At 43.7% G+C, this 23,406-nt stretch overlaps 1 protein-coding gene across 1 annotated transcript in view; it reads right to left on the bottom strand.

Moving 5' to 3' along the window:
- Positions 1–23,406, bottom strand: part of LOC144770521 (excitatory amino acid transporter 2-like) — a 712,365-nt gene that overhangs the window by 16,670 nt on the left and 672,289 nt on the right. Inside the window, exon 8 of the mRNA XM_078655127.1 lies at positions 6,531–6,665. Within this exon, the coding sequence (XP_078511253.1) occupies positions 6,531–6,665 (135 nt within the window). The remainder of the gene's footprint in view (positions 1–6,530; positions 6,666–23,406) is intronic.

The following is a 23,406-nucleotide window of genomic DNA, read 5'->3' as shown; positions in this document are numbered from 1 at the left end:
CATTGGTGAAAGCCAGTTGGAAACCGGGCGAAGCAGCTTGGCAGTGCTCTCCACGACAGCTCCATCAGGAACAGATGAAAATACAACAATTACCTGTGAACATTTTATTATTTTATGGAGCAAAAATAGTAAATTTTGACTGGCGACGAGCTGGCGGAGTTGAGGAAGGACCCACCACACTAACGAGCATCCTCAAGCTTGGCGGAGGCTGATCCGAACGTAAGAGTCTTCCAGAAAGATAAGATCTATTATATTATCATTGTGTGACTACATTGGAGTGGCTTTCCCAATCTCTCATTTTGTGGTGAAAGCTGAGTTTTGGAGGTGTAACTTACGGGTCACGTGAGGCAACTCTGCAGTCCAGGGTTTTGTGCCTTTCCTGACATGCTCATCATAATGTGCAGCCTGAGCATTTTAATTCAGGAAGTAGAAGCGGTGACACACACCTCTGTTCACGTGTCAGGGCTGCAACACTGTCATTTCCAGTCAAGCTATCTGCCATATTAAAGCGGTGACACGCACACCATTATGCGCGTGTTGCCAAATTGAAAGTGGTATTCAGTTTTGGCCGTACGTCAGTGATACACACACCTTGGTTCGTGTGTCAAGCTTGCAACACATTTCTACAAAGACAAGCCTTCATGCATATTTATGCAATGACACAAACACCATTCACGTGTATTGACCAATTTTCTTTTTTCTAGGAGCTCTTGAAAAAGAACAAAGAAACTTATATTTTGTTTTCTATTTCTTACCATTAAGGTTATTAGCATTGTGTTTTGAGGTTATGGCATTAGAATTGGCCTAATGATATTTCCTACACCATCATGGAAAGCGTTCTTACAAAAGTCAGCCCTTACAGGAATTTAACTGCAACACTTATTCAGCCTTTACAGGAGTTCAACTGCAACAAATATTGTTGAATTTACTCTTGCTTTTGGTCTACATTTCTGCTCAGCAAGTGTGTTAATAGATCTACAGAACGTTTCACAATTACATGTACATATGTTGACACTGGAAGCATGCAGTCGGTGAATCCTCCACCTCCTTTTTTAGATAACCCTGGTGAACCACCTATATCGTCACAAAACTGGTTGAATGCTTTTGAAACATATTTGGGAGCCATTGGTGCATCGAGATTTTGTCCGGAACGTAGAAGGTTTCTGTTGATACATTCTATTGGGTTCGAAGGATGCTTAATTTTTAAACATTTACCTGAACTCATAGAAGCAGAAGGTGAAATAAAAGAGGAGTACATGGAAGCAATACAAAAACTGGAGCTGGGATTCGATGTACAGCCCTGCATTGTGGTTTTGCGCCATAAATCCTTCATGAGGAAACAAATGTCTACTGAGAATGTTGACACGTATATATTTCTGCACTCAGGAGGCTGGTGGGAGAACGTACATTTGTGGATTTCACTGACCAGCTCCATTATAGATCAATGTATTAGTCATTGTATTAATAAAACCATAAAGCAGAAATTGTTGTCTTTAGGTGATCCCACATTAGAGGAGACATTACGTATTGCCAAGACAGATTTCAGTCAAGGATTTGGAACAAAAAAGTGAAACAGTCAATGTGGCAAAGACCAGGGATCATTGTGGCAATAAAGTTGTTGTCACTAAAAACAACAAAGAGCTGGGTAGACTTAGTAGGAGTCATTTCTTCAACAAGTCTAATTGTTGTTTCAGGTATGGCAATGTGGCACATGGTAGAGGTGGCAGAACGGGTCCAGCGAAGTTTGTCATTTGCAGAATGCGTAATAAAGTTGGACATTTCGCCAAAATATGTCAGAGTTACAAGAAGAACTCTGATAAGACAGTCAATGTTGTTGTTGATACTGGTGAAGAAGGGACAAGATGTTCTTACAAGCAGATTCAAAGTGATATGCAAGATATGGTGTTGGTAGTCAGGGAAGGGGAGGTGGCAACTGGTGATCAGTCAGTGTGTGGATCCCATTGGTGTCAACGTGGGAAATAGAGTACTAACATTGTTGGTAGACTCAGGATCACTATGATCACTGAAGAACTATTTCAGGAGAATTGGTCAGGTATGTCCTTGGAACCTCCGGACTGCTCACGTGTCTCGTACGAGGGTAGAAGGATAGAACTAGCAGGTTTTTTCAAAGAGACAATGGAGTTCAGAGGAAGGACTATTTTTGGAAACGTTTACGTGGCTATCAAAGGTCTATCCATTTTGGGTTGGTTTCACCAGGGTCTTTTCAAAATGTTTTTGAGACCAGGTACCAAAGACCAGGTGTCAGTTATTTCTAATAGGCAAATAGAGAAGTCAAGCGTGAAATTTCTTTACTGAAGATGTAGGTACCATCAAGGGATTTCGTCACGAGATAAGAGTCAAAGAGGGTTAACTCCCTGTTAAACAAACATTACGCAGGGTTACATTTTCAGTCAGGGAGGATTTGGAAAAAGAGTCAAAGGGTTGCATGACAAAGGAAAAATAAAACCCATTGAGTCATCCTTTTGGTTGTCTCCATTGGTTGGTGGCTCGCAAACACAATGGGGATTTGAGGGTCTGTGTAAATTTGTGCAGCTTTACTAAAGCTACCTGGGTAGATATCCATCCCCTTCCGAAAATTTCATATCTACTGGAGCAAAGTGGTACAGTAAATTAAACCTTGCTTCTGCTTACCATCAAGTAGTACTAGATGATGAGTCAAGACATTACTCTGCCTTTGTTTCACCTATAGGTACGTTTCAGTACTGTAGAATGCTGTTCGGACTGGCTTCAGCTGCTGCAGTTTTCCAGAGAATAATGTACCAACTTCTTAAAAGGAGTGAAGAGTGTTGCAGCATTTCAGGAATACATGCTGATCTTTGCATCCTCCATAGAGGAGCATAACAGAAGTCTCACGTGTTTTCCATTTTTCAAGAAAAGGGTGTTGTACTAAAATTGGGAACGTGTGAGTTTTTGAGAGAAAATGTTGAATACTTGGGTCACATGGTATCAGGTGAGGGTATTGAACCAACTCCTGGTTTGGAGATACCATTAATAATGCAGAAGCCCCTGTTGACAAAATCACGCAGAAATAATTTTTAGGCTTAAGTGAATTTTTGTCGAGATTTATTTCAGATTAGGCTAATCAGACCAATGTGCTAACATGTATGTTAACCTCTTTGGTGCTCAGGACGGCGTCCAACGTCACGGTGGGCGTGTGCGGAGGACGGCCGGGGGATGTCCGAAACACGCCCTCTCATTAATTCTTCCGCACAGCCAGAGAATTTGCACAGCGCTGAAGGGGTTAAAAAAAACCTGTGTTTTGTAGGCATGATAAATGTCAAGATGCATTTGTTTGGATGAAACGTCAACTTGCAAGCTCCAAAGTGTTGAACATTTCAATCCTAATTTGTCATGTTGTATAACTGTGGATGCCAGCAATCATGGGTTGGGAGGTTATCTAACACAAAGTGAAGCAGGTTTTGAGAACACTATTGGATATTCGTCTAGGTCACTTAGAGAACCTCAAATGCATTACTCCATTATAGAAAAGGAATCGTTGGCCTACTGGTGGGCGATCCAAAAATGAAAACCTTATGTGTGGGGAACCTTGTACTTGGTCAAGACTGATTATAAAAAGTTGGGTGGTGAAAAAACGGAATATCAAACGCTCCGAATATCTAGGTTGTCTACTAAGTTCCTACAGTTTCATTTTGACATGAAAAATACTAGAGCAGATTTTTTGTCTAGGAGATCATCTCTCATTGAGGAAGAGGCAGAAGATGAAGATTTCGAAGAGAGTTGTTTTATTGTAGCGGTTGATTTGGAAAAAATGTGCGCTATATCTGAGATGGAGTGGAGAATGGAAGTGAAAATGTATGAAGCCTGTAAGCGGGCCATTAAGTGTGTCATTAAGGCCTAAGGAGAGAACAGTGGAATCTCAGTGTCAACCTTTTTGGAAGGTGTCTGACAAATTATCTGTTGAGCACGGATTGTTACTCAGATTGGACAAGTTGGTACTTTCCTCTGGGTTGAGGTCTAGATCCAGTTAGCCCATGTAGGTGATTTAGGCAGCACGTTTATCAAACGTAGGCTTAGCAAACCTTTTGGTGGCCATCCATGGATAGGGAGGTAGATGAATTTGTCGGCAGGTGTTCCATTTGTTTTACTTCCGAAAGAACATTTGTTGTGAGGAAACCCCCTCTGCAACCTATTTAGTGCCCGTCACATGCTTGAGAGAAAGTTGGAATTGACTTGGTTGGTCCCTTTTTTGTACTTCCTAGCCAGTGTCACTATCCTCTGGTGTTGGTAGACCTGTATTCCAAGTGGTCAGAAGTAAAATTTGTAGCGGACTCTAGTGCCAAAATAGTCATTGAGTTTTGAAAAACATTTTTATGCGGGAAGCTTTGCTGCAGTTCTTGTTGTCAGATAATAGTGTTCAATTTGTCAACGAGGAAGTGACAAATGTTTTGAGGTCAGGGGATGTCAAACATTTGAAGACTTCACTGTACCACCACCAAAGCAATGGGCAGGCTGAGAGGATGAATCGAGTAGTGGTGCAGTGTGTCTGATGGGCGGTTGCAAACAAGTTTGTGTTGACGAACGCTGTTAGTGCCATGAATTGGTTTCATAGGACTAGTCCCCAGAGTTCAATATTGGTGTCTCCGTTTGAACTTTTGAGAGAAAGAAAGCCTTTTTCAAAGATCTGTCCAAATTGGATGGGCAAATGGATTAAAGAAGATTTGTGTCCTTATTTGATCATGATCTGTCAGTAAAGATGAATACAGTGCTGGCTAAAGCTAGGCAGGAGAACAACGACAACCATGCTAGGGTTAGAGAACAACAGGTCAGAGGAAGGGGTTTTATGCACATCAAGAAAGGGGTCCACACTAAAAAAGGGGGAGAGAAATGTAGTGAACCTGTTGTTATTGATAACGTTTCTGGAAGTGCCATCAGAGTGAATGGTTGGAGTTGGTGGAATGTTGCAAGGGCGGTGAAGTGCAAAGGTGAACAGAGTGCCAATTCCACTGTTCCCAGCTTTTATTGTGAACAGAATGCCAAATCCACTGTTCCCAGTTCTTCTTCTTCCTCTGTTTCCCAGGGAGAGGGTACAGGTCAAAGTGACAAAACTAGTTCTCCCACTCCTCATGATGGCAGTGCAAAAGTGTGTAGGGGTGAGCGGGTGAGAAGGTTATCGTTCACTTCTAGGTGATTCTATTAACAGGTTCCTTCTATTCCTTTTCTAATGTGTTACAGCTCCTGTGATTTGGTTCCTTTTATCTTTTGCTATGTTTTGATTTAGCATACTATCTATTTTTCCATTGTTCTGGATTTTATATAGTAAGCATTTTCATTCTTTACGTTAATGTTTGTTAATCTCGGTTAGATGATTGTTTTGTGTTAAAGGGGAGAAGTAATGTAGTCTTGTGCTGCCACCAAAGCATTCCATAGTACTTGGAACACTTTAGTCAACAGTAGTTGGAAACTGGGCGAAGCGGCTTGGCAGTGCTGTCCATGGCAGCTCTGTCCGGAATAAACGAAAATTCAACAATTACCTGCGAAGGTGTTATTATTTTATAGAGCAAATTACTACACTGTTTGTTTTCTCTTATCTGGCACTGGATAGATATACACCCTTCTGATCTGGGGTAAGGAACAATCTATATTCTGTGATAAAAAAAACCTGTAAATCTAACCTTTTTCCTGATCCTTACCCTTACCCTAACCCTAACCATAACTCTACTTTTAATACTAAATCATTTTGTAACTCTAACCAGTTTCATAAATGTAATCATTTTTGTCCTAATCCTAAACCAAACCTTATGCCTTAATCACATTGTAACCCTATCATTATTCATCATCTTAAACCTAAATCTCACCACAAACCTAACTTTAACTCTCACCATAAGCCTATTTCTGATTCTACTCCTTATCTGAACACAATCCTATATGCATACTTTTTGTTAAAGTACCCCTCTTCTCACATTTATTTTCTAATTTCCTTAGAACTATAAGATTTTCACACCAAAATATTTTAAGTAGTCACACATTGCCATAACTAAGCCTACAGTTCCACATACCAGGCTCAACTCCATTCTCCATTTTGAATATGCAACAGAATTGTGATGAATGACATTACTGCAACAATACCACAAAACAAAAAACAGATGTGGGGAAAAAACATTAGACCTTAAAAAGCATTGAAAGAAAACAGCCATAACAAATAAGCAAAAAGTATGTTAAAAGTAATTGAAGAGCCAATACAATAGAGTAGGGAATTGTGGAAGCACTTCTCCTCACCGGGATCACTTTTTCGTGAAGCCAGCGAAACCTAGTAGATCTTGACAAATCAATGAAGTTTTTGACTAAAAGAAAATATGGAAGGTTTAATGTTCCTTCCAAAAAATAATACATACAATTATTGATCTGGGATCCTGTGCATGCGAGGGAAATATGTATAAGTATGAGAATCAAGGGAGGATCCCATGCTAATAGTACATGTGATACACACTGCTACCTTAATCTCAGTAGCAATTTCAGCTCATATTTGAATAACATAATTCAATACTCACAGAAGCCAGTCCACTGCTATCAACAGGCTAATATCTTGGGTTGGTAGTCCCACTGCAGTTAAGATCAGTAGCATAGTGACCAATCCCGCACTGGGTATACTGGCTGCTCCTACACTTGCAAGAGTGGCAGTCAGGCTGAGGACAAAACAGAAAATATCAGTGAAATACAATCTTCCTGATTCTTAATGGTTCCTCTTCTAGGGTCAGTTCATAAAATTCTAATACAACACTTAATTAGCTGCTCTAAATTAGTAAGCATCTCATATTGAAACTTATTGTGCAAATTCTATTTCTGGTGGTGTATATGTATTTTCTCTTTAATATAAATTATAATTTCTATTTTCAAATCCCTAGAGAAAGAAAGAGTGGGCGAGTGACTGCGTGAGTTGGTCAGTCAGTCAGTGGGACTGCCTGTAATTTCTACTGCTCACTTTATGTTTCTGTCAAATTAAAATAATATCTTGGCACTATTTTGTGCTCTTTATGCCCTAAGGGCATATCAAACTGTAACCTAAATTTGTCATAATACTCCTTTGCTGAATCTAAAGTACACACTAAGGGGCCCATTATGATCGCGGAAAGACTTGAGTCCGTCCTCGACCATAGAGGAGGAGGGAACCTCTGCATGGCCTGCGGAGTTCCCTCCTGTCCAATTAGGATGTGACCGCCACACTGGCGGTCACATCCTCTATTTTTACCATTGCCGTGGGTGCGACTTCAAGCTGCACCCGCCGCAATGGTAAAAATGCATAAATTGCATTTGTATGCAGAAAGCGGCAGGCACCTGCATACAAATACAGGGGGGTACCATAGGTACCCCTCATGTGCACCCCCCACCAACCCTTCACCCAGGGGGCCCGCAACCGGCCCCCAGAGTGAAGATCCGTATGCTTTTCCACGGCGGTGAACCCGCCGCGGAAAAGCATCTCTTCTACGCCATCCTAATATGTCTGGCGGTGTCTGAGATACACCGCCACCATATTAGAGCTTTTCCGTGGCGGAAAAGCAGCGGACTGAAACCAGGACCCACCAGCCATCCTAATGTGGCGGTGGGTCTTTGGTGGGTCCGCAGAGGATTTTCAACATCCGCCGGGCCGGCGGTGGCTTCCGCCCGCCCGGAGGATGCGGAAAATCCTCCATCATAATATGCCCCTAAATCAGGCTTCTCCAATGATTAGCTCGTGAGCTACTGGTACCTCTCCAGCAACCTATTAGCATCTCTCCTGTGTGTAGTCTAGTTTATTAAATTTACAGATTTTGCTTGGCTGAATCGAAATATGTGTATCAAAACTGAAATGTGTGCATTTAAGATGAAAATTTGTGCATCAGACCTCATAAGCATATGTTTGGAGAAAAAAGCGGTTGAATTCACAAACTATAAAGCTGATATTTAAGTAAGAAATCAGGTGGCATTAGGGAGACTTTCTCTAATATCATTACCTTGCTGCCAGGGGAATTACTGCTATGGCTGTTATGTTTTATCTATGTAAAGGCATCCCAAATCGACAACACCTTCTTTACATTGCTTCTGGCAACCCTGCCTGATGCACAGAAGTGATCACTGCTGGCAACACTGCACTGAGGTGTCCACTGCCTATAACTTTGCATATGGTGGCCACCAATGTAATCTTGCCTGATATGGTGATTATTTCAATATTCATAATATTAGTAGCTCTGGATGATTTTCATTGACCATAACTAGCTCTTATCACAGAAAAGGTTGGATACCCTTGCCCTAAGATATCCTTGAGAATTCTTCAGTTTAACAATCAAATTGCCAAACTCAAATGCCTAACCATAAATCAATGAATTTCAGAATATTGAAATCCTTTAGTCAGGATAATTAAATTACTTATACCTGGATAAAATAAACAAAGAATTTCCAAAATATGATCTGTTTCTTTAACACAGGTTTTCAGTAAAAAAAAAAAAGGGTCTCATAATACTAGTTTTTTATCATACCCTTAGCATTCTATTCCAAATTCTCGATAAAGTATCTGTCATCCTGATGGCACGGAGGTTGGCTGTTACATAATGGTATGTCCTCTTGTTCCCACCCTTTTCAATGTGTTCTTGCTTCTGTCTGTGAGTGGGATAGTCTTGTTTTTAGACCAAAGTATGTATTCTCAATAGACAAGAAAAATCTTGAATTTTATTAAGACCTCAGGGAGATAATGTTGGATGTTTCGATCACATTGCATACTTGGAAGCCTACCTGAACCTGTAGTTGAATGTTCTGATAAAAGTGTTTTTAGCCAAACATGATCTGGGCATCATCACAAATTGTTGTGTATGCTCATTCATTCTGGTCTTTATTTTTGGTGACATGCTTTATATATACTTTTCACTCCATGCCAGCGCACTGACATCAGTTCCTTCTTTTCAACATTTTGTCGATGTCAACTAGTGTGCCTATTTTCTATAATTATTGGAAGATGTCCCCAAACAAAGATACTGGGTTCAAGACTTGTGGTGCCTGTCACAGGCAAATGTCTGTAATGGAACTCCACTTGATGTGGTTGTGCTGCCTGGAGAAGGACCATGAGTCCGCAACCTGTGTGAAGTGAAAGACCATGTGAAGTGCAAGACCATGAACCCTAATGCCATCTTCGAGCAGGCCAAGAACATTTGGCTTTATTCGGGTTCATGCCGCTACAGGTCCTGTTCGAGAGGGAGGTCTTGGGACCGCTGTCAGAGTTGCTTGTGTCAATCTTTGTCGCAATCCCACACTTTTCCAGGGAAGCACGAGAAGTAGAAGTCCTCTTCTACTTCTCTGTATCACTCCCATTCTTTAATGGAGCCAAGCTCCTATGTTATCCATGAGGAGACAGTGTCTGAAACGGTCTGCTACACGTTTCCCTGAATGTTCCAAATGCCAGAGAGACCCCGCCTAACTTCGAGAATTTTATGAGGCCATGAGCATCATTTTTCACAGCTGAACCCCGCTGAAACTCATTTGGGCCCCTCATTGGTTCAGAAGGGTCTCCGAATGGAACTCCACCAATGGGTCTGTCCTTGGCGCCAGTCAGGTTTGCAGGATCAATTGGTGGATCTGGTTCGGTCCTGGCCGTGATCACCTCTGGGTAACCTTCCAGTAGTTCAATTCCTGGTGCTGCCGATGCCCATCAGTGGTGCAGATTCCCTTTTGATTGCCAACTTTTATACGGAGCCGGACTGGCCTCATCTAACACTGGCTCTGGAGTCGACCGGGCTTAAATGGCCTGAATTGGAGATGGAGGACCCTCTGAGGAACACAAATGGAGGGAATCAGAGTATCCCTACGGCTATTTCGACACACTAGCAGAGTCCATGGTCGATGACACCTGTTATGAGGACTGGCTGATGCCAGTGATATTAATATCTCACCAGACACTGGCCTCCTCTCTCCACCTACAGTGGCTACGGAGGAAGAGGCTTCTTTTGCGATAGTGTTACAGAGGGTGGGTGAGATCCTGGATCTCCAGCTGCCCAGGGTCAAGGTTAAGACCAATGTCCTGACAGAAGTGATGTAGTGAAGGCAGGGTCCTGCTTGCATACATTGCTATGTTAGCATAAGCTTATTAGAAGTTTAAATGCCATTTCGCCTTTTTGCGGCTTTTGCACATGACACTGCATGTACCTGTTGTTGTAAGTTAGACTGCTTGAATTTCTTCACATGAGAATGGCTTGTTTTTAACATCCCTAGACTTACATCGCAACCGTAGTCTGTACAGTGCGTGCAGAAGACTCCAAGGTTACCATAACAATGTAAGCTGCTATTCGGGCTCATCTGGCCGTGCTCTAGATACAACATGAACACAGCTGCAGCTAACTGAAATTCTAGCGCCTTTCATATTGCACTGCATGCATGACTAGGACACTTGGAGTAAATCCTTTTCCAGAGAGAGAGAGTTTTGCTGATCCTGATGTGATTCACTTCTGCTGATCTTGGAGGTATGGGGTTGTGCAGGGGAGGGTGGTACACAAGGCACTATAGGATCTGTTTTCACTATCATTATAATATGATTTCTCCCTTTGTGTTTTATGGAATTGTAATAATGCTGATCGTATTATTTTTAATCATATGCCTGCTTATGTTAGCAAAAATAGTGCATCTTAGAGCACATTGTTAAAATAAACATTTTAAACTTTTCCGTGTCTCTATTTACTCACGTTGTGGACTGGTATGAGAATAACAAACAAAAGAGTGTTCTTGATTCCCACCATTCCTGAGAGTAACCTAAGTCACATGTTCTGTGTTGTCTAATCATTGGTAGCTTTGCTATAGGATGGAGAGCTAATGAGACACCGATGCTAATCAGTTAGGGGCTCTAGGTACTCAGTGAATATTTTGGTACACCACAATTCACTGAGGTCCTGGGTCACTGTGCCGAGTTCTGTGCTTGAGCAGAATCCCCGCAGCAGTGATTCAGCCGAGGTATCCTCCTCAGCACCCTTGCTCCCCTTTAATGAAGCCCTCACAGAAGGCCTTCATGGGGCCTGGGCCAAGCCCTGTATAGGCACTCCTGTACACAGGACTATCTCCCGCCACCATCGCCCCGCTCCTGGAGATACATCCTTCCACACCCAGCACCCGAACCCTGAGAGCCTGATGGTACAGGCCTGAACCTCCAGGATGAATTCCAGCGCATTCCCTACCACACCACCAGATAGGAAATTCAAGAGACTTTTGTCAAGATAGATGTTTTATGGCAGACTAGCTGGGAAGAACCATTGCGTCCATGGTGGCACTTTGGCGTCATGCCTACTGGCTTTTTGAGGGATTTCCAGGCATCGCTTATGGACATGCACTTTGATGGGACTCGTCTTTTTGGCGAAAAATCAGATTCGGCTCTGGAACAATTTAAAGATAGTATGTCTACTGCCAGGTCGCTTGGGGCTTACCATGGCCGTGTGACAGCCGCAATCCACCTTCTGCCCCTTCCAGGGCTACAGTACAGGCTATCAGACAAGTCCTTTTCTTCTTAGTCACCATGGCCAGCAGACTATAACAAACAGTTCTTTCGTGGCCACGGACGTGGCTCATGCAAGCACTGTAGAAACGAGGGCCAGTGGTCAACTCAATCCACCTCCGGCAACCGTAACCACAAAGCCTCTTTACTTTATCCTCCTATAATCATAGGCACCCAGTTGGTGGCAGGATTGGGCACCACCTGCCCCAATGGTAGGAAATTCTTTTGACAAGTAGGTGCTTCAGATCGTCCAGCGGGGCTATGCCCTATCATCTCCGACAGACACTCTTCCACCGATCGGCTGACGGAGGACCACCTTTCACACATGCAACAGGAAGTACTGGCTCTTCTGCCCAAAGCAGCCATTAAGAGGGTGCCGGCATCAGAAGCAGGTTGTGGTTGATAAACTCTCTACTTTCTAGTGCCGAAAAAGGATGGAGGCCTCCATCCCATCCTAGATTTCTGCACTCTCAAATACTTCCTGAAAAAGGAAAAATTCAAGATGCTAACAATGGCTTAGGTTCTGTCTGCCCTCAACCCTATATAGTAGTACCGGATTTCCAGAATGCTTACTTCCATATCCCCATCGTGCCTGACCACAGGCATTTTCTGGGGTTCACAGTAGGGCGAGAGCAATACCAGTTAGCTGCGCTCCTGTTTGACCCTACCACCACCCATCTGGTTTTCACAAAACTGATGGTGGTAGTTGTAGCGCATCTGGGAAAGTCAGAAGTCGGAGTCTTCCCCAACCTTCTTGAGTGGTTATTGAAAAGGACTCGCCCGAGGTAGTCATCTTCCACCTCCAGACTTCCGCATTTTGCTGAAGTCACAACTCCCTTTCATTGGAGCTATTTTGGATACAGTGCAGTTTCTGGATTGTCTTCTGGAACAGAGAGTCTAGGATATTAGATGATTCTGATGTTTCAGCCATTATCATGGATTGTGGTGAGACTGACTCTGAGGTTGCTGGGTCTCATGGCCCCCAGCATCCTGCTGGTACAACATTCCCGTTGGCATAGGAGGGCTCTGCAGTAGGCACAGCATCAGGGAAATCTATCTGGCCTGGTGCAGGTACTGGCGGTAACTGCAAAAGATCTGCAGTTGTAACTCACTGACCGAGATTGGGTCAACGGCAGACCCCCTCTATGTTCCCATCTAGAACTCATGGTAGTGACAGAAGTTTATTTTATTTTATTTATTGCGATTTTATATAGCGCAAACATTACCCTAAGGTGTCAGAGCGCTTTACAAAAGAACCAGTTGCGTTACATAAGAACTTTGGATTACATGAGTTACATAAGAGATACAAACATACATTTAAAAAAAATGCAAATATACAAGTGGATTGAAAGGAGGGAAAAATTGCAAATGTACAGGTTGCAAAGTCATTCAAGGAAGAGATACAAACAGATAAACTCTAAAATCACTTAGGAATGGTAGTAAGTACAAAGGTCTACTACATATACTAGTGGTTAGAGTTTTAAATATATATACAAATAGCAAATTCACTCAAAATTACATTTTAACCCCAATTAGGCTTAGACAATTATATATTACATTTTTACAGAGCAGGAAATTATTGCCATCGTTCAGCCAGGTGTTCAGGTGGTGTTGCACTCAAGGGTGGTGGTCTTGGATCTGGAGGGACCCCGAGTTGGAGAAGACTATAGGGTTAGAAGGCCGGATGGTGGTGGGGGAAACAGAATGCTGGATCCCAGGGCTGATCTTGAGGTAATGCTTTTGGGTCACTTCTGGGTTGGGGCAGCCATCTGGAAGAGGTGGGGGGTCAGAGGATTCTGGCCTCTGGCACACTCACAGCTCCACATCAGCCAATTGGACCGTGCCTGGCATTAAAAGCCTTTCTTCCTCCCATCAAGGGAAGGCTCATGAAAGTATGTGAATGGCTAAGTTAGGTACTTATTGAATGGTGTCTGATCCGTTGAATTTGCTTCAGAGGTATAGGACACAGTGGGTGGGGGAGGGGGGTGCTCATCCAGCAGTCCACAGTATGCTTACCGTTTGTGCAGCGGATAATGTCACAGAGCAGTGTCCATTCCTGGAGCAGTGCCTGTTTCTGAACATTTGACTGGCCACGTTGTTACCGTGAAATTTACTGACTGTGGACCGCTGGATGAGCAACTGCCCCCACTGTGTCCCATACCTCTGAAACAAATTCAAAGGACCCGCCGCCATTCAATAAGTAACTAACTTAGCCATTCACATACTTTCATTAGGGCCATTCAACATATACAATCACGTCCTAAACATGGTCTACGGGGATTTATCCACCATAAAGACCGAAACGTCGCCAACTGCACACATTTTCTTTGTGACTCTCCATCACAGGAATTGTTTCTGTATGATACATTACAATTTCTTCATGTATGCAATGTTTGAAATGGGCGTATGCAATGTTTGAAATGGGTGTTTACACCAGTAACAACGAGACAATAGTGGCAACATAAAATCTGTAGATCTCAGTCACTGTGTGTACATATGCACTGTATTTTGTGTACCCTCCAAGAATATATTTTTCTTTATAAATTTGTGCTTTAAGAAGTATACACCCATTTTGTGTTTTGTTTCCTTATATTTCTTTTCTGATTTTTCATGTTAAAATAGGTCATTAGTTTATAGGAATACTTTAATGCAAGCTACTGCTTAGAGCTTACTATAGATACTTTCTCAATAAGCATATGAACAAGCAGCAGAATAAATCCCTTGTAGGCACTTTTAGGAAGTTGGCATTTTCATGTTTTAGCCATTTAGTGCCTGCAGCCTGTCTCTAGGTCACATGACTGGGTGTAGCCGACAGTTGGGCTTTGTGTATTCCTCATAGATATTCACATACAATAGAGAGTTTAGGTGTGCCTGAATAGGCCATCACTGGCAGGATGGGACGTTGGAGCTTTGCACAGTCCTACTTACACTTGAATAAGCTAAGTCCTACCTCTACACAAATGGCTGCATATCCCTTGTAGTCAGTCTGACACCAAGACATGGAAGGCAGTGTGCCTGGGGGTTAAAAGGTAAACCTCTAGAAGCTTCTCCCACTTCAAAGGAAGGCCTAGGTTTTAATTGTGGACCCTAGTCTCCAACTCTTCAGTACACTTCTGTCTTATACTCTGCAAAGAATAATAATAATAATAATAATAATAATAATAATACAGACATTTATAAAGCACAAACAGCTACCTGAAACAGAGGTATCCCAGCGCTCTAGTAGTAGGCAGTAGGCTGACGAAAAGCTCAAAGCAGAGAACCCTAAACCACTACTCTGACCTGAAGAGCCAGGTCTTAACTGCTTTCCTAAAAAGCGGCTCTGAATCAATGTAACAGAGGTTGCTTGGCAGGGAGTTCCAAAGTTTGGCAGCCAGACCGTGAAGGACCTGCGCCAAGGCAAGCCTTCCTAAAGCGAGGGGTGCAGAGCAGCTTTTGCAAATTGGACGTCAATGAGTGATTCTGCATTTAGCAGTATAGCCTGTGTTTTAGGTAGCTAGGGCAGTTACCAATTAAAAATTTCTATCTACTTGGAGATTTCAACTACCACGCGGAACTCGCATCGGATCCCCACACTAAAGACCTCATCACTAACCTGGGTTCACTAGGTCTGGAGCAACTGGTAAAAGACCCCACTCATGTTGCAGGACACTCCTTAGATCTTTTATTCTCCAACTCACCCAACGTAACCTAAGACCAGCTATCCCCAGTCTTATGGTCAGACCAATATGTAATAAAATTCCTGATCCATGGGTCACAGAGCCTTGTCGATCATGGGAAAAGATTCAGGTAGAGCCCTTCTCTACCCACTTTTCCATTTCCCCTTTGTTTGAAACCACCCACATTGACAAAGTTGCCAGAGACTTGGAAAATGCAATTAGCAAGACCCTGGACATCATTGCTCCAGTGAAAGCCACTAAGTGTCCGGTCAAACTCTCCCCTTTGTTCACTCCTGACCTAAACATTGATTAACTTATTGTCCCGAAGGCAGAACGTAAATGGCGGCACACTAAAAACGAAATTGATAAACACTACAAAAAAATGCATAGGAATTAAATGGGTCAGATAGCCTCAGCAAAACAAACTTACCTCGCACACAGAATAGATCAGTCCTCTAACTCACAGAAGGAACTCTACAAAATAGTTAAAGAATTCACCAGCCCGCTGTATGTCAACCCCCACTCATGGCTTCCCAAGAATGGGTTGACGACCTGTTGTCCCATTTCGTAGAGAAAATAGAGATCATTTATAGTCAGTTCCCTTCTAACACTACACTTTTACAAGAGAGCAACAAATCTCTCCCTCCTTCCACTCCCTCTCTTAAGCAATTTAGCACTATCACTGAGGAAGAGGTAGGTCTTACCTTGAACAAAATCAAATCAGGATCTCCCGATGACCCTGCATCCGCCCAGATCATATAAAAAATTGCCCCAGTCCTCGCCCCACACCTGATGAAAATCTTCAACCTCTCACTATCCCAATCCACTGTCCCCAAACAATGCAAGGAAGCCACAATCCAACCAATTCTGAAAAAACCCACAGCCGACCCAAAACAACTTGCCAATTATCGTTCCCTCTTACCCTTGTTTGAAAAAACCATGGGATCAATGATTAATGGCCAGCTCTAGCAATACCTGGAACACAACAACCTGCTAAACCCACCCCAGTCAGGCTTCCGGGCGTGCCACAGCACTGAAACCGCCCTCCTCGAAATTGCTGATAACATCAGGCTCTCTTTCTACGCAAGACAGTCCACTATCCTGATCTTGCTTGATCTATCCGCGGCCTTGGATACCATCTCCCACAACACCCTGCTAGAACGTTTGTCGGAGATTGGTGTCAGGGGCCCGGCGTTAAGCTGGATTAGGAGCTACCTGACTGCTAGTTCCTCTAAGGTTCAAATAGGCTCTTTCATTTCCAAAAAACAGAACATCGACAAAGGAGTTCCCCAAGGCTCCATATTGAGCCCTACACTTTTTAATCTGTACGTGTCTCCCCTGGTTAAGATTATACGTGATTATGGCTTCGTTACAGTGTCATACGCTGATGACACGCAACTACTAATCACACTCGGGGCAGATCCCAATTAACCAAAGTCAGATTTAATCAATGAATGGCATCCATCAGTGACTGGATGGCGAATAACCACCTTCTTCTCAATGCCAGCAAATCGGAAATTCTACTCTTCGGTAACGCCCAGAAAATATGGACCTACGACTGGTGGCCATCATCCCTGGGCCCCTGCCCACCACCCAAAGCCGCAGCACGCAACCTGGGCATCATAATTGACGACAAACTTTCTATGGCTGATCATATTAATACTACAATCCGCACCAGTTTCGGCCTAATGAGAACCCTTAAAAAAATCTTCAAGTGGATTCCTCTACCCTCTCGAATGCCCCTTTTCCAGGGTCTCATTATTAGTGGTCTAAACTATGGAAATGCCCTACTAGCTGGCATCAATGAGGAACATCTGTCCAAACGCCAGGTCCTGCAGAACACAGCAGCCAGACTGGTCCTTAATCTCCCCCCTGCACCACCTCTGCCCCTAGTCTGAATGCCCTCCACTGTTCTCCCCATAAAAAAGAGGATTATTTTCAAAACATGCTGCTTGGTCCATAAGTCTCTAAACAGCAATGGGCCCAGATACTTACCCAATAAACTGATAAGATACGAACCAGCCAGACTCCTTCGTTCGTCCAGCAAACTCCTCCTAGCTAAACCTAAAGTGCGCACAGTCAGAAACGGAGGCATAGCTTTCTCCAAATTTGGCCCTGAAACCTGGAATGCCCTTCCCCTGCATCTTCAAGCAGAACAAAACCACCAGAGATTTCGCAAACTACTGAAAACCTGGCTCTTCCAGCTCTAACGAGTGACCACTCACAGGTTATCTGAGTATTCCAGGCGCTGCGAGACCTACGGGTGATACACGCGCCTAACAAATACCAAATACAAATACAAATACATGCATAGCTCGAAATGCCAAAGTCAGAGCCTTGAATTCAATTCATTTTGCTACTGGTAGTCAATGGAGCTCTTTTTTATGCGGAGTTACATGATGGCGAAATGGAACACATCTAATCAGTCTCGCAGCCACATTTTGGACCATCTGCAGTCATCTAATTAGGTACTTTGGCAGACCCAGATAGAGGCCATTAGCATAGTTTAGCGTAGATATCACCGTGGCATGAACTACAATTTTGCGCCAATCTTCTGGAAGCAAATGCAGACATATCCTCAAATTTCTCCATTTGGTGAAACAGGTGGCTGCCACCTGCCGTGTTTGGGCCGAGAATGAAAGATCATCTTCTCACTTCACGCCTAGATTTTTTATAGTAGCTGCAGGGGCAGGGGGTGGCCCCATTTCCATCAGCTACCAGAGAGCCAGGGCTGGAGGTGGCTCCTTCCTGAAAAACATCACCTCCGTTTTTCCAGCGTTGAGTTTGAGTTTATTATTGTTCATACACAGCACAATGTCTCTCAGACAGCCCTTGAAGCTCTTGTAGGAGTCCTCAGTCTGCTCTTTAAAGGAAAAAAACGGCTGGGTGTCGTCGGCGTATGAAATCGCCTTTACCACCTAGTTAGCTATCAGAGAGAACAGCGGAGCCAGATGGAGATTGAACAGAAGTGCACTCAACGCTGACCCCTGAGGGACTCCTCACCAAAGATGTTTAGGTTCAGACTGATAGGGTTGAAAAGCGATCTTCTGTGAACGATTATTGAGGTAAGATTTCCGCCAGGCCAGGACCATGCCCCCAATGCCAATCTCTTGCAGTCTTTGAGCCAGCAATGAGTGATCAACTGTGTTGAACGCAGCAGAGAGATCTAGGAGCACCAGCATCACCGATGCCCCTGAATCTACTGCCAGTCTTACTGACTCAGCCTCCTCCAAGAGCGCAGTCTCCGTACTGAAACCAGACCGAAATCCAGATTGGGTGTCATGTAATATGCCCTTACTCTCAATGAAGTTGGTTAATTGCTGCTGCAACTGTTTTTCCAGCATTTTTGCTGGTGCCGGCAACAGCGAGATTGGCCTGTAACTGTTCAAATCCGCAGGATACCCATTTATTTTTTTTTCAGGGGGAGAAGTGTGGCATGTTTCCATTAGTCTGGAAAAATGCCAGATGCAAGGGTTGAATTTCATATATGAGACAATACATAGTTAAGAGATTGAGCCATCTATTTCCACAGTTTAGGGGGGCAGGGGTCATCCGGTGCCCCTGACTTACATCTCTGGATTTCGGCCAGAGCTTCTTGCTGAGGAATGGGGAGAAATTGCATCAGGGAAGGCTCAGGCACGCAACCCCCGCTCCTACCTGTTTTCTCTGTCTCTAGTGCCTCTGAGAAGAAATTATAAACCTTCTGAATTTTGCTGTAGAAGAAATCGGAAATATTTTCATACAGAGCGAGGGAAGGTTGAACCATGGTCTCTAATTACATAGGTTTTAAAAAGGCGTTGACCACCTTGAATACCTCTTTGGTAGAGTTATTGGCCCAATAGATGCAACTTGTTATGTGATCCCTCCTGGCTGCTTTTATCAGTATAATAATTCGCCCTCCACTGATGTTCCAGGCATTTACAGCTGCTCTTAACTGACCTGAGTAACTCTGAACACCAGGGGGCAGAGGGAGAAAGCCTCATTGATCTGGCTGGTCTGGCCGGGGCGGCCGACTCCACAGCTGCAGAGATCCACTGATTTAAAACAAGGGCATCAGCATTTGGGTCGGTTGAAAGTGGGGGTTGGTTGGCCTGCAGAATGGGACATAAGGCCCCAGCAGTTAGTTTTTTCCGACTTATTTTAATAAACGATTGGTTACCCTTGTCTGACAAGGCTTATCCAAACTAAAGAAAAATGGAATTAAGTAATAATCAGACCAGACCAATTTCCTAGGGGCCTCTGTGCGCAGAGACACAATGTTTGAGAACACCAGGTCAAGGGTATGCCCGGCCTTGTGCGTGGGGGAGGTAACATGCTGAATTAGATTGGCCCCACCGAGGGCTGACACCAGCTGAGCTGCCTCCACTCAACTAGGATCATCATTGTGTAGATTAGAGTCCCCTAATGCGGTAAAATTCGAGTACAGGAGCTATTTCTGGGCAATGTAATTACAGAGATCAGGACTAATATTAGGCACACAATCTGTGGTCTATAAATAAGAACACCAGAAAAGGAGGTTGTAGGATGAATTCGAAAACAAATATTAAGACCTTCTATCCCCTCCATGTTAAGTGCAGAAGCCGCTAATTCCCAAGAGTCCTTAAATATAATGGCTATCCTTCCACCTATTTTCCCGCCCACCCTGTTAGCACAGCACATTTTGAAACCAGGTGTAATGGCCAGGGCAACTGTAAAGACATTATCCATGTTCAGCCAGGTTTCTGTCAGGAAGATGACATTCCAAGCATTATCTGCTAAGGCAACCCAAATATCCTCAGCATGCTTGGGCACAGACCCGCAATTGACTAGGCATGCCATAATCCTGTCAGTGTGTCTACACAGCCCACAAATAGAGTCTTCCTTATCCCTATTCCATGTGAGCCCTGTGTTCTTCCCGAGCTTCAAGGAACAACCAGTGCAGGTGCAAGGAAGATCTTCAGTCGCCAAGTTTGCTACTTTAAAGGACTGCTTCCCTGCTGTTCTGACCTTCTGCCCTCTTGCCTGGGTGAGAAGGACTGGACCTGTATCTGTTGAACCCAGGTCCCTAAAGTCACTCCGGCCTTGTTAGCTGGCCTCCTGACAGGAGCCCCAGGAACAGTAGGCTCCAATTACTTTGAACATAGCACCTGGACTCTGCTATCTGTGAGTCTCACCCTGCCAAGTGGTGCCACTCTAGTTCTGGATGCTTGGAAGTAGGCCTGAAGTTGCTTTGCCAGTACATCTGTGGACACAACAGAACTGACTCATCACCTCTGCTGCGAGGGTTCTCCCAATGCAAGGACTCCGCATCGACCTCACAGTCCACATCAGAACCGCCATCTGTGCTAAGCTTTCCCGACACAGGTCCTTGTATCGGCAATCTATTGTCGAAGGAAACCTCAGCAATGCCGCAGCGTCTTGCATCTCAGCCTCACAGCTGTTCAGAACCAATGCATTGCCTGCCTTGACTGACGTATGACGCATCCTCGATGCCGGACTTCACATCGCAATTCCATCATCTTCAAGGAAACCATCTGATGCACCGCTGCGATCAGTTCATGGAATTCTAACCTGTAATATGGAAGGCGGTGTAGCTCCTCTGTACCACCCAATGGCAGCTGTTTTTCCCTGACTGCGAACCTTGCAGTCGACGGTGTGCAGGCGGTGTCAGCGGTCCAGCTGCGGTCTTTGCAAAGGCAATCAGTCCAACTTGTAATATGGCGGTCGGACCGCTAAGCTGGTGGTTGTCGAACCATGGGTATAGTGGTCCACGGACCGCCGAGCTCATATTAAGGCCCTAAATATCTGTAAAGCCACTACTTCCAAATTCTGTAGCCCAATAACTGCAAATCAGTAACAGTAATATATTTCAGAATTATATCCCTCTAATGGGATGCTCCAAACACAATTTTAAAAAATTGTCCTCCATTGGAAATACCGTCTGCTTATGATCCTCAATATATAACTAGAATAATACAAAACGGGAGAGATATTAAGGGAAAAAGGCCCCAATGGTACATTTAAATTAAGGTTAAAGAATGATCAGGAAAAATGGGCCAATTATCTGGTACAGCCTTTTATATTCTATTTACAACATGTTGTAATACTTAGATCATGGAAAGGAAGCACAACTATCCCAAAACATACAAAAGAGAAGACTCTATGTTCAATCTAAACGTTATTGACATATTGCATTGATAGGCGGTAAACTGTGCAATGACACTGCATTAGAACACCTCTAAGAGTGGGTGTATAAGGAAAGAATAACCCATGGAAAAAATAAGGTTCTGTAAAGATCATTCTATGCTAGATGGTATCTCAGTTGTACAACACATTTTTGGAAAGTATGTGAATAAAAAAAACCAAGCAGTCTATGCAGTGTTTATTTGTTGTTTCTACCGAATAAGGTAGAGACACTTTGGTGAAAAGTAGCTGATTACAGATACTGAATCTATTAAGCACTTTAATCCCACTGTCTTCAGAGTCCTGGACACAAACGCTGAAGAGGCTTGATTGTGGGTTAACTCAAAAGATTATTACCTGAAATGGTTTAAAGCAGGGATTGCCTGTTATCCTCTCTGTTGTTTTCTATATATACCTACGATTTACCTTGAGATCTAGTGGCTGCTAAAATACATTCCCTCCACAAATAAGAAAGAAAACTACTGACATAATTCTGTAAGCCAATAATGCCATCATTTTTTATATAACACCCAGTGGTCTGCAATAAGGGCTAACAAGTCCTTTTTGATATGCTTCTTGGCACTTCCTAAAAATAAACGCTTACAAATCTAAAATGATGCCATTTCAGCAAAAGAGCAGCAAGTTTTAATTGGTATTTGAGCACAGTGCAACTTAAGAAAGTAACATTTTATAAATATTTGGGAGTCATCTATACTACTATTATAAAGAGAGAACAGAAACCTTTTGGCAAGGTAAACTCGGGAACCACAGCGCCAATCCACACACCCAATACATTGTTGAAATCCTCACGGTGTGTAGATGGACATAGGCTGCATAAAATAAAAAATAAGCGTAAATTAAAAAATGTACGTTTAAAAACAAAGTAGTCCCCTAAAACAAGCGCCGGCCGCGACGTAGCGCTGACCGCGACCTACACCTGCGTGATGACGACAGGCGGGAAGGAGCGGTGACGAGCGGCGACGTGCGGCGAGGAGTGGCGCGGCGGCTCAGGTAAGGCGAGGCGGGAGGCTGTCCGGGCAATGTCGGGGCGGGCGGGGGCCCGGGAGTGGGGGCTAAGTCCGGAGCGCGGCTGAGGTAAGGCAGAGGCAGGAGGCGGGAGGCGGGAGGCAGGCGGGCGGGCAGCGGTATAGGCAATGTCGGGGGGGGCGGGTGGGGGGCCCGGCCGGGACTAAACTAAAGCACAAAATGCAGCCCCCAGCCCCCTTCTGCCCCCAGGCAACCTGCTAGGCAGAGGCGGGAGGCGGGCGGGCAGCGGTATAGACAATGTCGGGGCGGGCGGGCGGGAGGGTGGGGGGCCCGGCCGGCACTAAACAAAAGGACAAAATGCAGCCCCCAGCCCCCTTCTGCCCCCGGGCAACGCCGGGGCGGGCTGCTAGTTTTAACATAAAACGTGAATTTTAATCTCTATAGTCAATGCTTCAAAGTTAAAGAAATATCCCAGCTGGTGGGTGTAGAACGAAATATAAAACTGTAGGAAAAAGCAATGTAGGTTATGCATAGGAGACATTTAAAATTGTTGCACCCACCCTACTCTATGGCATCAAATATATTCTGTTTATTAAGTATTTGTTTTTAAATAAGGTAGAAAGAAGAACATGAAAATCACAATTAACCATCCGAGAAAGTATTCCAGCATACACAACTAGAAATAGACCTTACACCCACAGCTTTCAAAGCCAACAGAGCTAGTTTGAGATGGGGGATGCAAAATCTATAATGCGAATCCTGAATCATTAAGATGAGCAATCAAAATGTAACTTATTCCTGATAGGAATTTTAGCTGTACCCAAACATTTTTAGATTTGCTTCATACCAGCAAGAATTAGAACTAAAAAGGGATCTGTTTATCGTTCCAAAAAATAATTTTCGTCTCTGATCAAGAAACTTTTAATCAAAACAGATATCTTGCTGATATGGAAGCCTTCAGACAAACTTAGCTTTAATTATTTATCTGTGACTCTCCACAATTACAAAAAAATGCAACCTTTTCTTACTTGTCATCTCATGATCTTCGCTGATTCATTTTTAATTGAAGGACAAATTGGCCGACTATTACAATGTAATATCTCAAAATGGTACAAG

The sequence above is a fragment of the Lissotriton helveticus genome, chromosome 7 (genome assembly GCF_964261635.1).
Source record: "Lissotriton helveticus chromosome 7, aLisHel1.1, whole genome shotgun sequence".
Taxonomy (NCBI): domain Eukaryota; kingdom Metazoa; phylum Chordata; class Amphibia; order Caudata; family Salamandridae; genus Lissotriton; species Lissotriton helveticus.
This window is presented reverse-complemented; position numbering and strand designations above follow the sequence as displayed.